Source organism: Chrysemys picta, chromosome 15 (assembly GCF_011386835.1).
Source record: "Chrysemys picta bellii isolate R12L10 chromosome 15, ASM1138683v2, whole genome shotgun sequence".
NCBI lineage: Eukaryota > Metazoa > Chordata > Testudines > Emydidae > Chrysemys > Chrysemys picta.
The window spans coordinates 21948721-21966753 of NC_088805.1; the positions used below are offsets into that span (position 1 = coordinate 21948721).

An 18033-nucleotide genomic window follows, 5' to 3' on the forward strand; every position below is an offset into this window, starting at 1 on the left:
CCTTGAGGATTTAAGTGGTGTATAGGCGAATTTCACCCACTGTCCGAGAGGCTAGGTTCCAAATGAAAGTAGTAATGGTTGCTACATTTTGTGGCCTGTAGCATACAAGTCAGTTAAATGAAGGGTATTAAAAAAGCAGAAAGTCTTATGGGTTTTTTTTAATTAAATGAATATTTTAAATTTGTATTAATAACTTGTTTTAATTAGATTGCATTTCATCACTGAAGTATAATCTCCCTCTGAGAACTGTCAGGGATGGAAAAGTACATATCAGCGAACACAGGACATTAATTCATGCATGGACCTAATGATCCCTAAGAAAGACAAATCTCCAGGGTGTCCCTAAATGCTGGGTTTTATATTTATCTCAGAGATGTATAAAATCACATGTAGGCAGAGTGCTCTGTGTTGACTACTCATCTGCAAGTCTTAATGCACAATGTTTAGTTTACTGTGCGCAAAATATAGCGTAAGCACAAAGCTTTTTTTATAATTTCTCGTTCCTCTAAGCGTCCCCGAAACCTTGACAAATACTACTTAAGCCTCCTGTGAGGAATGTACCGTAACCGCCATCACCTCAGCTTTTCTCTAGAGATTGAAACTTGGAGCTCTGAGTCAGTGACAGCAGGGCCTTGGAGTCTTTTTCCCAATACTCTATTGTCCACTATTCCCCCAATAACCTATTTTTAGAGCATGAAGGGTTGGGGATTAGTGATGAGACTTCCCTACATTTGGTCAAGCTGGGGGGGTGGGGGGGACAGGTCTTCAAAACAAAATTGCAGAAAGCAGCAATGCCATTGTTGTCATAATCCTTTTCCTAAAATGTTAAGGTCCTAATAAATTAGACCGCGGCGGCAATTCGGCGAACTGCTTGGGACGGCAAAAACACACAGACTGCCGCCCCTTGCAGATTGCCGCCCCAAGCACCTGCTTGGAATGCTGGTGCCTGGCGCTGGCCCTGGTATCAAGTTGAGCGCTCAGAATCACTAGTGAAATCTTGGCTTTGGATTTTAGTGCCTAGCCTGCTATATGCGTCATTCTGCTTCCTTGGTGTTAGGCATATACTCATCTAGGGGAATGCTCAAATGGGAAAGTGAAACTCCTAGTCAATCCAATTTTCACACAACAAGCACCGGAGAATAGTGGGGGAAGGTAAATTACCTTTTTTTTTTTTTTTAAATGTGGGCAAGTTAGATATTCTGCTCCTCTCTCTTCTGGTACTTATTGGCTAATTATCTGAGAATTGTCATCCAATCAAGGAAGCTGCTTGGTTATTTACATGCTGAACAGTAAGCAAGAGGCATCCTTTCAACTCAGAATTTATTTGAAGCATTCGATCTCTGGGAAAATGCTGATGTCTGTAGCATATTTAGCATTGTAACCAACCCTGACAAGATGAAAGATAGTCTCCCAATTCAAAGAACATAAGGAATTATTGAGGAAGAAAATTGTCTGAACGAGGGCAATTACAGCAATAACTATCCATGACGTAAATGGTATCAGGTCATAGAAGCATAACCTAAGATGTAATGAAAATACTTTAAAGGCAAACATGCTGTAAATCAGACACAATATAATATCATTTATTACTCTGTCGGGGATGATAAATGTAAAAGAAAATCTCTTCTTTTCACAAGATAGAGGGAAAAGATACTTACAGTATATTCCATGCTGCTTTGCTCTATGCAAAAGAAGTAAGGTTTCGTAGCATATAAAGAGAGTATTTCAGTCCCTACGGTAGAATCCTTGTCATCTAAAGCCCAAACTTCCATTTTAACTTCCCGGAATATAATCACTCTGGTTATGCTTCTCCACACAATACACACACACACACCGCAGTGTGTATACACACAGCAGTGGGAATTGAGTTAGTGGTGTATTAATTATGCTAGATCTCTCTCTAACCTTGAAACCATTTGACATCTGTACTTTTGCTCTTGTGTGATGATTAAGCTGCTTGGCACTATATGAGTTTCATCATGGAGCTGTTGTATTTCTGGCCTATGTTTATATTACCTGTTGTTTAAAATAAGGAGGAGGGAAAAGAAACTGGATCCAAAATGTGAAAGTAGTAAGGGATGGCAAAAGCTTTTAGCGTTTGTGATATACTTTGTTATGGCCCGAATCCTCAGTCCAGAATGATATTCTGTCCTGTATAGAGGGTCAGCAAGAGGGCTATGTGCCACTGAAGTCCTACTTCTGAGGGCTCAAGTGAGACCTAAACCTTGTGCTACACTTCTGCACAGGTGAATTTCACCTAGAGTGACCAGATAGCAAGTGTAAAAAATCAGGACAGGAGGTGAGGGGCAATAAGCGCCTATATAAGACAAAGCCCCGAGTATCAGGACTGTCCCTATAAAATCAGGACATCTGATCACCTTAATTTCACTGCATAGCACATAGCCTGAGCACAGGGGTTGTGTGTTGAGAGTTCTGCAGCAACAACATCAGTGATTCTCAAACTTTTGTACTGGTGACCTCTTTCACATAGCAAGCCTCTGAGTGCAACCCCCCCCCTTATAAATTAAAAACACTTTTTTATATATTTAACACCATTATAAATGCTGGAGGCAAAGCAGGGTTTGGGGTGGAGGCTGACAGCTTGTGACTCTCCCCATGTAATAAGCTCATGACCCCCTGAGCGGTCCTGACCCCCAGTCTGAGAATCCCTGAACTACGTGAATCCTTACAGTCTGTAAGTATCTACATGGGGAACAAATAGTTACTGATGAGCTCTTCAATCTGGCAGAAAAAGGTCTAACAATCCACTGTCTAAACAAATTCAGACTGGAAATATGGTGTACATTTTTAATGGTGAGGGTAATTAACCACTGGAACAATTTACCCGGGGTCTTGGTGGATTCTCCATCACTGGTCATTTTAAAATCAATTTTGGATGTTTTTTTCTAAAAATATGCTTAAGAAAGTTTAAAGTTTAAAACAAAAACGTTGCCTACATAGTATCTTGGTGATATTAGGCCACACGTTATGAGTATTTCAGGGGGACTTCTCACATGAGTAAGGATTGATATGCTTAGGCACGGTGTTGGTACTTCACTAAGAAACTATATATTCCCAATGTTCTTTAACCCATGTGAATAAATGGAACAAACACAAAATCTTGTTAGAAAATTAAGATGTTTTGTTTTATTTTGGAAAAAAAAACATTTTATTATTACTTACTTGCAAAATCATTCTTGCTACATCATCTAATTTAAAACTCACATCTCATTCAATTAAGATTTCATACCATTAAGAAAATGTTGTCCCGAAGAAATACTGCAAAAGCTGCCATATACAAGCCCATAAATAAACTGCATGATTTTCATACTTTAAGACTGAGGATAAGAACAGGGTTTTTTGAAGATTCATTTCAAGCATTTCTATTTCAGTATATTTTCTGCATTCAGTAAAACTGTGAAAAATACATAGAATCAAACAAGATGAACAGACTGGGGGGGGGGGGGAGGACATAAAGCAGTAAAAAACCACAAGCATACTGTTAATCAGAAACTAAAGAAGCAAACAAAAGGAACTCCATTCCCATTACTAATAATACAGTGTTCTAACTCCTAAACTCACGTGACATAACCAAGATATACTACTTTATGTTCAAAATGCACAGATAAAGCATGGGACAAAGGTTATGTACTGGAAAACATTGCAGTATCTTCAATAGGTCTCAATACATATGGGTTAATAAATGTTCACTCCTTATATAATACATCTATGTCATATTCCAAAGTGTTTAAAAATCATGTTCATGATTCATTGAGTCTACTGATGTATTTTGGGGACCACATTATATGTTATACCTGGATAAAAAAATAGACTTAACCCTTTATAGTAGATGCTGTTGTACTGTATGTCAAATGTTATTTTCAAATGGATCTATGATAATCATTGCTACTGACAGTAACTTAGGTGACTGCTATAAATTTAGCAAAGGAGTTGCATTCAAAGTGAGAAAATGGCACAGTGGGAATTATAAATATTTAAAAATCCAGGTTTTTTTAAAACCCCTGTATTTCCTATGACTCATTCACAACATCACTTTTACTATAACGTAATGATTAGAAGAGAAATCGCCTAATAGATCGCCTAATAGGGTTAAAATCTATATCCATGGTCACAGTTTTTAAAAAAATGTGCTTCAGTATCAAAAATATGTTTAAATATTTTATCAGCACACAACACAGACACTTTGAACTCTGTTCTCACAGTACAGTTCTGTTACAACAACCTGCTTCCATATATTCCAATCGCTCTTCCTATTGTATCTCTTGGAACAGACATTCTCTTTCCACAAGGGTCTGCTGTATTTACACCGTTGTAATAATTATTCCAATGCTCAAAGGGCTAAGAGCAAGCCTATGCACAAAAGCCAATAGAGAGAGCGAGCCGCTTCAGTATTTAGCTTTCTTCTTTCCCTGCTTTTACATTTAGCTGTCAACAAAATAGAATTATTCTGCTCACAGGATTAGAATTAATAAATGTCTGTATTTACAAGTATTTATGATAGACACAGTGGGCCAAATTCTGCTCTGTTTTGCCTGTGTACATCTGGAGTAAATTTGTTTAAGTTAATGCAATAACTGCAGAATGTGGTTCCCTTTTTAGTTAGTTAGGGAACAAATCCCGGTCCCCTTAAATCAATGATAAAACTCCCACTAACATCAATGGGAGATTGTCATTGACTTCAGTGGATCAGCCTTGGCCTTAACTGTGGAAAGTATAAACATTCAATTAAGTGGGGAAAGATACTTTGAAAATGTTGAGTCAAATCATCGGCTCCCTTACAGCTGGTGGCACAAAGCATTGGGAAAGCAAGCACAAACGACTTGGGGGTTTGCCTACTGAAGGGGAATCCCCGGGTGAGATGGGGCAGCGTTGGGGGTGGGGTGTTAGAGATGTGGCGAGGAGAAAGAAGACGTGGCAACAATGTCGTTTTGGTCTGAGCAGACTGAGCTGATGGAATGTTCTCTTTGGAACGATTGTTGCTGAGCAAAGAGAGCAAGATGCATATTTTTGAGGCCAAATTAGCCCCTGGCCAGCCTTAAGATAATAGGGGCATGTCAGTGGCAAAAGCCACCTTGTCTTCTCCCCACCAACCCCGCTGGGTGGGCACAACAAAGTGTGGCTGAGGGTCTGCCTCAGTGTGTCCAAACTACCTTCAGTGAATTACCGACTGACACAGTCTACAAGAACCAGGAAGACATTGCTCCAATGAAAAATGAGTCCCCCCGCCCCCAAAGATACTACAGAATTGTATTGGAAGCAAAAGCTGCTGAATGCTGAGTAGAGTTTAAATCACAAAAGACTGTTTTGCGGTCTGTTTAAAATATGTCTGTAGATACGAATACACAGACCCATCTGCAGTCTTGCTACCTTCACAGTATTTTGTTGGAATTCAGTGTCTCATTCTGACCACTAAAAGGAGAAAGATAAGTCACAGTGTGGGTTTTGATTTCCAGAAGCTATAGGTCAATTCCATTTGTGAAATGCGTGTGATGGACCGTTGTTGATCTATCTGAAAGACTGAGACAACTAGCTTCTATTATGGTTTGTCAGCAGACAGAAATCACCCTTTAACTGAAACTAACATTGCGGATTGGAGCAGGGCAGTCAGAGCCATTTATATATATTGCAGATCTGAAAAAAGGAATATCTAAAAAGTTAGCAGTCTGTGTGTGTGTGTGTGCGCGTGTGTGTGTGTGCGCGTGTGTGTGTGTGTGTGTAAAATATATATATATAATATGCACACATTGTTTGTGTGTATATAGACATAGTGTTTATCTGCTTCATAGGTCCCAAGTCTATAGAGCAGGCCGAATGGCTGGAATTTTTCTTTTTTCCCCCTCAAGGTCTGGCTTCTTTACAGTGTTCCAATAAAATGCCTGTTGGCAGAATGTGGTGTTAATAAGCTTCACTGGGATAATTGGATTACTTAAGATATTACATGTAAACAGAGAGTACACAGCTAAACAAGACTAGCCCTGTTACAACATCACAATAGGAAGCATTTCATTTGCAGAGCACAAAAATGCATCTTTCCTGAAATACTTGACCTTTAGATTTAGATAGCAATAACCTTCCCATCCCTAGCGTTGTCATCGTCATTGACAAAACCATCCAGTGTATAGTAGTGCTAATTACTCTGCAGCTATTGCTAATAGCCAAGTGGTAGATTGCATTACACACTGGAAGGGAGGCAGATGAGGACAGACTTGTACATACTCGGCAAAGCAATATGGCAATTTCCAATTTATTAGGCAGTGATTAGAAGAGCAGTTCCTACTGGCATTAATGGTGAGAAAATAATGGTGACGCTGTATTGGAGGTCCTGAAGGTATGGCTTGATTTTCAGAGAGAATCTGGGTCTAATATCAGACTGCTGATAAATCAATCCGATTGGCTGAATTAGTACTCTTGTCCCAGGTGTTCATCTTTGTAGGAGTTGTACCCGGCCTATTCCCAGTCATCTGGAAGACAAAATAGTATTGAAACTAGATTTACTTTTGGCAAATCGCTATTGACTGGAGGACATGAAAGCCTGAAAACATCAATCTAGACTCCCTGTTACCTTAGACTCTTGAGAGCACAAGCCATAAAGGAGCCATTTAACATGTATTGTCGGGTATTATTCAGTGATCACTGCCAATCATTTCAGAAGCTATCATTTCTAATAGCCAGTTTTCTCATAAAATAAATTTCTTTTGTCTCAAGACAACTTAAGCCCTCCTTGAGTGGGGGAGAGAGAGAGGAATGCATATATACACACTGATTTGTTTATACAAATGTTCATTCGTGGGACTCAAATGTAAAGGTATTCTGCCTGGAGCTGGATGGAAATTGTCTGCTGGAACAAATTTGCATCAGAAAATGCCAATTTGTCAAAAGCAAAAGGTTTCACGCCAATCTACCACTTTTGACAAGTCTCATGAAAGAACACAGGCAGAACCCGGCCTGTCAGGCAGGTTTCACATCTCTCCCTGCCACCTTGCCCAGCTCCTTGGCAGCACACCTGAAGGACTGCCCTGGAGTCGGGACTCCTAGACTTCCAGGATTTGCAGCTCCAGGACAGCCTTGCTATGTGGACCATCCCCAGGGTTGGGGACACCAAGGCATCCAGACTCTCAGGCCAACTGGCTCCCTGGACTGACTGATCCCTGCAGCCCAGGGAGCCTGCTGCCACAGAAGCCCAACAGCCAGACTCTAGCTGGGGCACACAGGGCTTCCAGGTTCCCTGCCACAAAGCTGGAAGTCTGGAAGTCCTGGGACAGGCTTCAGGGTCTGTGGTTCCAGGGCATACCCGCCAGGCAGACTGGCCCCCTAGCTTCCATAATCTTGGGCTGCCCAAATCTTGGGGCAGCTGGCTTCCAAGGTTGTGAGAATTGGGCAGTCGGGGAGCCAACTACTGTGAGCATTGAAGAGCCAGCTGGCCCGGGATCCTGGAAGCCATGGAGTCCCTGGCCCTGGGGGAGTCTGCATGGCAGGGCTGCCCTGGAATCACGGATCCTGAAAGCCTTGCCAGCTGATGGCTGAAACCAACATGACTGCAACATTTCCGTTTGGTTGAAAATTTCAAAAACTTTGAAATAGCGAAATTTCCCATGAAACAAAAATTCTGACTTTCGACCCAGCTCTAACCCTAACCAAAAACTATGGTCATCAGCTGAAGTTAATAGCAAGAAAACTCTTCAAGGGCCTGGTTCAAAGCTCATGGAAGACCATGGAAAGACTCTCATTGACTTCAGTAGGCTTTGAATCAGGCCCCAAGTTTGACATTTTATAAATTTTACTCACTGGCTTATCAGAGAACAGAATTTAGTCCTCTGCTTTCAGAGTATCTCCTATAGTCACAACACAACACTAGGGTTACCATACGTCTGGATTTTCCCGGACATGTCCGGCTTTTGGGGGCTCAAATCCCCGTCCGGGGGGAAATCCCCAAAAGCTGGGCATGTCCGGGAAAATCGGGAGGGAGGGAGGGCTCGGCCGGGGCCTCTTTGGCTGGGGTCGGCGGCGCGGGGCCGGGGCCGGTGCGGGGCCGGGCCGGGGTCGGGGTCGCGGGGCCGGGGGCATGGTGCCGGTCCGGGAGCCGGGCCGGGGTCGTGGGGCCGGGCGCCGGTCCGGGCCCAGGTCACGGGGTCGCCGGGCCGGGCCGGGCCGGGAGCCGGGGTCGCGGGGCCGGGAGCCAGGGGGTGCGCCGGGCCGCCGGGGGCCGGCAGTGGTCGGCCGGGGCCCGGGGCCGGCACCCCAGGGCCCGAGCCGACCCAGGCTGGAGCCGCCGGGGGGCCAGCCTGGGCCGCGCCTCCTCCCCCCACACTCCCCCTTACCTGCTTCAGGCTTCCCGCGAATCAAATGTTCGCGGGAAGCAGGGGAGGGGGCGGAGACTTTGGGGAGGGGGCGGAGTTGGGGCGTGGGCATGGGCGGGGCTGGGGCGGGGCCCCGTGGAGTGTCCTCCATTTGGAGGCACAAAATATGGTAACCCTACACAACACTGGCGATAGAATACACTGTAGACACAAGTGCTAATTAACTTCTGTGCCCCCTGTCATCTCATCTTTCTTTCCACAATATTACTCTAGAGCTGGGCAACATTTTTCAGCTGAAACTTTTTTTTTTTCCAACAAAAATAATGCAAATCCGGATCCAATGAAATATTTTGCCAAAATTTGTGTCCATTTGGGCAAAATGTTTCAGTCAAAACAAAATAAAAGTTTTGGAAATGTCTAAACAAATCGTTTTAACATCTTGAAAATGAAACGTTTCAATTTTTTGGGCTACACAAAGCTCTGAAGGAGAAGGACAGACAGACACACACACACTCACCCTTTAGCGTCATGCTCAGGGCACTCACTGGGGATGTGGGAGACTCGGGTTTGAATCCCAGCTCGGGAGCAGGGACTGCAACCCCGAACACTCCCCTCCCAGGTGTGTGTCCTAACCATCAGGCTACTGGCTATTCTATTCTGGGTTGGGCCTAGGGTGACCAGATATCCCGATTTTATAGGGACAGTCCTGATTTGGGGGGCTTTTTCTTATATAGGCACCTATAACCCCTCCACCCTCATCCTGATTTTTTACACTTGCTATCTGGTCCCTAGTTGGGCCTCTCTCCATCTCTTTTGTTGAATCCTACATCTGCTCCCTGGTTTTGTGACTGCAGCCCTTCAATTACTTTGCTTATGTTAAAAAAGTTCAAAATGAAACATAGTTTCAGGCTGAACAAAAATCTTTCCTTGACTTAGACACAAAATGAAGTTTTTCCAACTTTTTCACTTTGTTGACCCCCCCCCAAAAAATATTTTTTTTAACTTCAGCTTGACCAAATCAAACAATTCTTTTGATTTTTTTTTTTTTCAGAACTGCCAGTGAACCAAAAAATCAGTTAGTCTCACAGCTTTGCTCTACAACCTTCCAGCCAGTACAATAGGATAAAAATGGCATTGATGGGAGTACTTACGATATCAGAGTTGAAGGGTTTCACATTGATGTTGCGAATGGAACTGCTGGTGAGGGACCACACCTTGGTTTTGTGCTTAAAGGCGGCTCTAACCTTTGGAAAGAGGCATTAGAAGGCAGTCAGGAAATGATGATCCTAATCTGGTTTTATTTATTTTCAGGTACAAAGTATTGTCTTTATTTTATAAATGGATGAGGGTTCATATGCATATACTACTATGGAATATTTGCCGTTCTACTGTATAGTAATAATAATAATATCGTGGGGTTCCATTTTAGTGTTAATCAATAGGTCTGTGATCAGATTTGCACATTTTATAAGTAAAAATATAAGCTCCAATTGTATCAGCTAATCTGTGCACTCAAGGGGGCACTTCCCTGGACTCTGTGCAGTTCCAAAGTAACTGCTCGCCAGGAGCCACCAATGGTTGTGGCCTCCAGGTGCACCCCCAGAGACACAAGGGGCTTTGTGCAGTTCATCCTGGTCTTCTGGGGATCCCATAGGTTCTATGTGAGTCACCAAGTTTGCAGGTGGGCCCTGTGTTCTTTTTTCACTGGATGCAAACCCTGACAGTGCGCACACACACACACCCATCTCTCTCTGATGGGATGAGGGCAGGGCCGGCTCTGGCTTTTTGGCCGCCCCAAGCAAAAAAAACCAAAACGGGGTGGCCAGAACGGCAAAGCAAAAAAAAAAAAACAACCTGCGGTGTGGCCGGAGCACAGGTGCAGGGAGACTGGCTGGGGGGTACGGAGGGGGAGCGGGCGGGAGAGAGAGAGAGAGAAGGGGAGGGCCAGGGCTACAGCAGGGGCGCTGCCACGCGGCCCCTCCTGCCGCGCCACCGCGAGGGCTCCGCTCCGGTCCGGTCGGCGGGGAGGAAAGGAAGAGGACTGCCCTGCAGGGCACTCTGGTTCTCCGCGTCGCCGCCCCCTACAGGGCGGCCAGAGCGGAACAAGAACAGAACAAAACAAAACAAAAAAAAGCGGCCGTGCCGCCCTAGGATTGGGCAGAATGCCGCCTCGAACAATCTGCCGCCCCAAGCACCATCAGCTGGTGCCTGGAGCCGGCCCTGGATGAGGGGATCTGGCATGCAGAATTCCTCCTCTAGAACCCCTCCTGGCAAGTTTTTCCCTGACAGGAAATGATCCAGGCAGTTGTTTTTTCCCAGCTGCCAGCCCTGCAGATTCTAATAATCAAGTAACACTAGTGCAACTCCATCACCTTCTATATTATGGCTGCACGGGTGTCTATGCAGAGAGGCTTTGGCCCAGCACTGGGAGCTTAGTAAATAATTGTGTTGATGGTTGTGAGCCAAACTAGAATGCAGCCTGCTTCCCCAATGCTGTGCTGGCTCCGTGGAAGTAAAAATGGGACGAAATATTTATTTTAGTCACTAAAATGCAGAGGGATCTGTTGAGCAAAAGGTGCCATCTTATGTAGTCACTTTTCAGAGCGGGACTGCAGCATGGCTAAAATTCCAGCATGAGGCCTAGGCACCACTTATCTGGAGAGCCTGAGTGGGACTTAAAGATGCTGGCCAGTCCAGACAGAGGTGAATTTCACACTTTAAGAATAATGTTCACTTTGCACACACATGGTGAAATCTTGGCCCCACTGAAGTCAATGAAAAACTTGCCCACCATGATCCTCCAAATACCCACCACTCCACTGAAGTCCTAAAGAAGTATGTCCTCATAGTGACAACAGGGATCATATCCCCATGCCACTCCAGCTCACCTTTCTCAGTCAAACAGCCCCCCTGAAATCAATGGGACTGTTCATGTCATTAAGCCCTAGTGCTGCTTTGTCGTTCTCTAAAAGCATTGCCTTTAATTTGGCACTTGAGTGTCTGATCACATTTACAGGTAGCAGGGAACAGAATACTCGCCACCCTAGCTACAGCTTTACATGTACCCTTATATTTATGAACTACATGATGCTTTCTGATGAAATTCAACTTCTCTCCAGTTGGATAAAATAAAACCATGCCACGCAGAAATGTGGTGATGGGTGTATGTCAGTTTATTGTGCTTCCATTTTAGAAGAAGGTGACAAAGCAATTAAACATGATTCTTAAATGCTAATATAGGGGCAATATCAATATTCCCATTTTAGAGATGGGGAAACGGAGGCACAGAGCAGGGAAGTGACTTGCCCAAGGTTACCCAGCAGGGTAGTGGCAGAGCCAGGAATAGAACCAGTGCTCTAGTCACTAAGTCATACCGCCCCCTAGACATTAGAATCCAGCATGATTTACAAAATGCTAATTGCTAAACACTAGTGGAGAAAAACCAGGAAAATTAACTAACTAGCTCAGTGGCTTGTCAATCTGTGAGACTTAGTAAATCTGGAGAGAATTAATTATCACTGTATTGATCTGGCACCCTTTGAAGTCAGTGGCAGTTTTGCCATTCCGAAAGCAGAAGGGAGCCAATGGTTGGCGATTTTTAAAAACAAGTAAACATATTCTTGTTTTGATGGCAGGTACAATTAAAATTAGGGTAAGGTGGTCTGTATATTTGTAGTTCCTGTGGTGCTGTATATGTACCTTTTTATATTTCTCCCGCTGTGATTGCATGCTATAATTGTTGTTTATATTCTCCTTCTAATTTTGTTGTTGTTCTTCTTTTTACTTTGAAAAACAAAACAAAAAATAACTGCAGGTAAAAAAGGATGTAGTCTGCTCTGTAGTTCCAGCATTGCCAAGGTCCTCAGGCAATCAAAAGTACTGCCATTTTTTATAGTACTTCTTCAAACAGGCCTTATGTATTGTTTGTAAACCCCTATATCTCTGCTTTACCCTACTGATTTGAAATATTGCTAGCAGTTTTGCTTTCCTATGTCTGGGATTCTCTGATACACAAAGTTTTGAGGAGTAAAGCATTTTTTTAAAGTTTTTTTGGAAGGTTTATTTTAAATAGAGACCCTCATAGAGACTCTACAGTGGAGCTAATAAGAAATATTCTCTAAAAGCAATTGCTCATTTCTGCTGTTTACCAGGGATCAGACTCTAAAGTACCTAGTGCCTCTAAGATCACTCTGAGGAGTTTATGAATTCCCTTCCTTAGTAGGTTGCTGTTTTTTGTTTGTTTTTTTTTAAAGGTAGCAAGCCAGATATAAATATCTGGACATTGGATTGTTTTGTCTGGGAGTCAGATGGGTCATGGAGAGAAAGAGGCTCTCTGAGCACAGGGAACAATAGGATATTTAAATATTTTTCCTTCTTAACTTTTACCAGCCCTCCTAGCTTTACACACTGGCGTCTCCTTCTGAACCCACTGCAGCTAGAGAATTCAGTACTTGGTCCCAACACTATGAAGTCATTGGGGCAGAGACCATGATTACATTCAACAATGGTCATGATGATGGTGCTCAGCGAACACCTGATTATTGCAAACACCACGTTCTGCCTGCTCCTGCGCAGGCAGAGAAGGCCCGTAACACTGACGAACTGGAGTGATTCCAACGTGTATGTGTAGCATGGAGGGAAGAGGCATGGGATAAGCAGAAGAGTGATCAGTAGTAGGTATATGTGTATATGCTGATCCACTGATTAAAACACCCACCTGGTATTGACAGCGGCTTCCATCACCACCTTTGATTTACAGTAACAATGGCATATTGCTGGGCTCTTGTGCTCAGCGCCCTGGGAGAGGGGAGCATTCTGGCTGCTCCGGTCCATGTAGCGATTCCCTGTCAAGGCCTATTTATCTGGCTAAAGCTTTGGCTCTAAAGGAGTCAATCCAGTGACACAGTCTTTACATGAAAATATCCCCCTTTAGTCCACTGTAAAAAATATAGCATCCTGCCAAGAAAAGTCCCCGGGAAATGTTCTACTCTGGTTTCTCATTAATAAAGGGATTAGTGAGTTCTAAAAGTTTGTTTTGTTGAGATGAATATTTATTTTCCCTTCTGGCTCTGAAACCCAAACATTCTCACTTCAGAAATGTTGCCCATAGAATGCTAGTCTCCATCCATGCCCAAGCAGTACGTTTCCCCTTAGACTTGAATTCTAATCTGTTATCACGTATTTGGAAACTCCGCTTCTTTAGGTTAAATGCGCTAAATGACATACATTGCTACAAAGTGGGGTCATGTGTGTCCAGGAATCCTCTGAACCAGAAAATCACTGATAGTTTCATGTTTCTCCCACAGAAACTTACAAATATCAGTGACAAGGAAAGTGCCCATAAGGGGTTCATTCGCTGTTTATTTTACACCCATGGCACTTGAGTTTTTTACTGAGTTCCTACTTTCCTGAAGATTTCATGAATTGTAATGACAGTGACTACATAAAAAACATACACATTGCTAAGCAACTGTGACTGAGGAATAAAGGGCAATTCTTAAAGCAACAGCATTAAACAAGGGGTTCCTAAAAATACCGAAGCTGATTTACAAACTTTATACCATCCTAACACTATTTTAGCATTATCTGGCTCTTGGTTTTACTACAGAAAGATCTCTTACTGGATGTTTACTGGGGGGGGAGGAGGAGCGGGGGAGGACGGGGACAGGGGACATACCTCTGAATTCAGAAGGCAGTGAAACAGGAAGATGAAAAATCCCTAAAAGAAAACAAAAAAGGGAAGAAGAATATTACAGGTTATTACTTGAAGTATTGCACTAAGCAAGCGTGCAATAGACCGAAATTTACAATTGAGCATGAATGGGTCAAATTCTTCCCTAACTTAATCACTTACAACATTAGGCTACTGATAGGACTGGTCAAAATTTTTCCATCTAAAACTTTTACTTTATTTTTAAGGAACTTGGGTTTTCAACAAAATTTTCACAGAAAGTGTCTGCCTCCAAATCCAAATACACCTCTACCCTGATATAACGTGACCTGATATAACACGAATTCAGATATAACGCGGTAAAGCAGCGCTCCGGGGGGGCGGAGCTGCGCACTCCGGCAGATCAAAGCAAGTTCGATATAACGCAGTTTCACTTATAATGCGGTAAGATTTTATGGCTCCTGAGGACAGCGTTTTATCGGGGTAGAGGTGTATTTAAAAATCAAAAATGTTTTGGTTGTTGGCAATCAAAGCCCTTTTCCACCAGTTCTAGCTGGGACCCTATGATGTATTATCTGTTTGATTATCTGTGGAATTCCTTTGTGAGAGAACCAAAAAATTCACAAGTGCTGCTTTTACCTCTCTGATCCAGGAAAGACCTTAAACACGCCCTTACTTGTATGTCTGTATTCAAGCATCTGCTTATAGTTAAGCAGGTTCTTAAGACCCTTCCTGGCTAGGGATGCTTTTGGTGCATCAGAGCCCTTCTACCTTGTCCTCTTATCACAAGTCCTGTATGCTGCATCAGTGGGCCTCTTTCCTTCTAACCTTTGTCAAATGCAACACACATACCCGGTTGCTCAATCTGATGAGATCTACCCAGCCACTTAGGATTGTCTTATTTGGCTCCTTCGGGATCACAGAATCTTAAGTTGACTTTACAAACTTGAAAAATGTCAGCAGTGCATCCACTGTTAAATCTAGTCCTTGATGCCTCACTCTTGAAAATGAAATGTGAATAAACTCTGTCAAGGGCAGTGTTCAGTGCCTGTTCATCTGGTGGCTGTTAGAAGCCTCACTCAATTGCTCAGTATTTTCACTGTCTATGCAGAGACTGGAGAAATATCATTGATTGTACATGCTTATGAGATAAAGGGGTATGAAAGATCAGAAAAATATACACAAATGAAAACATTGCTAAAGATCTGTCAGTTGCAAGCTTGCGGTGCTCTACAGCTCTTGTCTGAACCCTCAGAGCCTGCATTATGTACTTACTTGCAAGGAATTGAATATTGCAAACATGTACTGAAATACTATTGCATGGTCATTGACAGCTAGAACTCCAAAGATCCATGAACTTCCCAAGATCGGTAACAATACAGCAACTGCCTTAGCTGTCAACCTGAAAGATAAAATGACAGGAAATTTAACAGAACTGCCAGGCAAACAGTATGTTTTTAAAACACCCGAGGGGAGATTTTTATCAATTATTTCTTGGCACACAAGTGATTGCGAAAAAAAAAAAAATCTTCACAGACAATGCAATCGGATTGTTGCTCAGATTTATTGATGATGTAGAAATGATTAGCCATGTCAGCTTTTGAAAAAAAATGAAGTCGGACATATTTATGTTCACAACACACAGAAAGAACTTCATCAATATTGTTCTCATGAGTCAGTTGATAAGAGCGCATTGGTTGCATTTAAATAAGAGTAATCTCTTCAATGTTCTATAGTGCTTTCCTCTTCAAGGATCCAAAAGTGCCTTCCAGACTATGGGTAACTGAAGCCCACCAAACTCAGGGAGACAACTCTTGTCAAGTGCTCATGCATCTATAGATCAGTAGAGAGGATTGATGGGCCAGTGGTCCAGGAACTGTCTGTCTGTCTGTCTGTCCCAGGTCCTCAAAAGTATTTATGTACCTAGCTCCTATTGAAATCAATGGAAATTAGGTGCCTAAAATATTTTTCATGCTTTTTGCCTCAGTGTGCTTCAGTTCCTCAGCTGTAAAATGGGAATAACAGCGCTTCCCTACCTCGCAGGGATTTTGTGAGGATCAATTCGTTAAAGATTGTGAGGCGTTCAGATACTATGGCAATGGGGGCTGTGTAAGAACCATGTTGTTATTTATTATTATTACTGAAGTGCTGAGGAGCCCTAGTTATGGACCAGGACTCCACTGTGCCAGGCGCTGTACAAACAGAGCAAAAAGACAGTCCTTGGCCCAAGGGACTTAAAAATCTAAGTATAAGACAAGAGACAACAGATAGATATAGACAGATGTGTCATCAGAATTAGGCCTTATGTCTCTGCACCTACAGCCTCCTAAATTAGGGCCCACAGGTGCAGGGCCGGTGCAACCCATTAGGCGACCTAGGCGGTCGCCTAGGGCGCTAACATTTGGGGGTTGGCGACCGCGGCAGCCGGATCTTCTGCCGCCTCTGTTGGGGGCGGTATTTCGGGGGTTGAACCTTCCACCCCCTTTGTCGGGGGCGGCATTTCGGGGGCGGGACCTTCTGCTGCCTAAGGTGGCAAAAAAGCTGGTGGCGCTCCTGCATGGGTGTGAGGTGCAACATGCTTTCAATCTCCTGCAAGATGTTTATCTTCATCACCAAAAGGAATTAAGCGTGATCAGTACCTCACATGGGGTGCTTGAGGCCTTGCATGATCAGCATTTCCAGGAAGGTAATTTGCAGTTCTGGGATTTGTTTGCTGGTTTAACTCAGGATGTTCTGATGTCTTTGCTGCACCAGAACACCAGCCAGCCTGCATGTAGGACATGGAGCTCTGACCAAACTGAAGTCACACAGCATTACTGTTTATCTTACATAATTGTCTACTCTCCAAAAGTCCTTTTTTTCCCCCCAGTGCATTGTTATTTCTCTACTTCCTTGAGAGATACTGACTCTCTGCAATGAATTGTACTAAAGAAACATTCATGTGGGCATGTAAACATCAATACTGAGTGTAGCAGCTGTAAGAGCATTGAACAAGAAGTACCTTGTCTGTTTCTACGTATGGAAAGCATGAGAACAGCTCATTCCATCTGCATTCAGTTAAAACAATATACAACTTACAATATACAACAAATTAACTTGCAGTTAATTTTTTATTTTCTTTGTACTTGCTGAAAGTTGATCTGAGTTAGAGTGAAGCCAGGTGACTTGTGAATATGGACATAGCGACTCCAGCACAATCCACTTTCTCCTAACAAAAGATTCAGGGGCGACATGCCTGGGCCAAAGCTTTGGACAACCAGAAAGTATTCAGCAAGGGCTTGCTCACTCAAAACTCTCATGGAAGTACATCTCTACCCCTATATAATGCTGTCCTCGGGAGCCAAAAAATCTTACTGCCTTATAGGTGAAACTGCGGTATATCGAACTTGCTTTGATCCGCTGGAGTGCGCAGCCCCGCCCCCCCGAAGCGCTGCTTTCCCGCATTATATCTGAATTCGTGTTATATTGGGTCATGTTATATCGGGGTAGAGGTGTACTGGGGAAAAACCTCCTAGTTTTCTCCACGGGCACAAAGCTTATTAGCCAACTGGCACTCAGCGGTGTATTATCGCCTAGGCCAGGGGTTCTCAAACTGTGGGTTGGGACCCCTCAGGGGGTCGCAAGGTTATTACATGGGGGTCGTGAGCTGTCAGCCTCCAACCCAAACCCTGCTTTGCCTGCAGCATTTATAATGGTGTTAAATATATAAACAAGTGATTTTAATTTATAATGGGGGTCACACTCAGAGGCTTGCTATGTGAAAGGGGTCACCAGTACAAAAGTTGGAGAACAACTGGCCTTGGTCGGCAAATTTGCAGGGATGGCAAATTTATAATAGCAGCATTTTTGTAATTGCGGCATCAGTGACGCTGTGATTCTACCAATCATAGTGCGTATTGAAACCACCAATGACGGTGCGACACCATTTAGTAAACATACTTGCGAGAATCCTAAACGTTAATAATATGACTGAAAGGAAGAAATTAAGCGGTTCTCAGTTTTGGATCCATGCGCGGTCCCGCACTATAAGCAAAATTGCGCTAT

At 43.4% G+C, this 18033-nt stretch overlaps 1 protein-coding gene across 5 annotated transcripts in view; it reads right to left on the bottom strand.

Annotated features, from left to right (window-relative positions):
• Window positions 1-3121: 3121 nt before the first annotated feature.
• Window positions 3122-18033, bottom strand: part of ADGRD1 (adhesion G protein-coupled receptor D1) — a 259870-nt gene continuing 244958 nt past the window's right edge. For all 5 annotated transcript variants that reach the window (XM_065568585.1, XM_065568582.1, XM_065568584.1 and 2 more), the window contains 4 exons: window positions 15265-15391; window positions 13996-14037; window positions 9470-9562; window positions 3122-6482 (listed from right to left, as the gene is read on the bottom strand). In XM_065568585.1, the coding sequence (XP_065424657.1) occupies window positions 6387-6482; window positions 9470-9562; window positions 13996-14037; window positions 15265-15391 (358 nt within the window). In that variant the 3' untranslated portion in view covers window positions 3122-6386. The remainder of the gene's footprint in view (window positions 6483-9469; window positions 9563-13995; window positions 14038-15264; window positions 15392-18033) is intronic.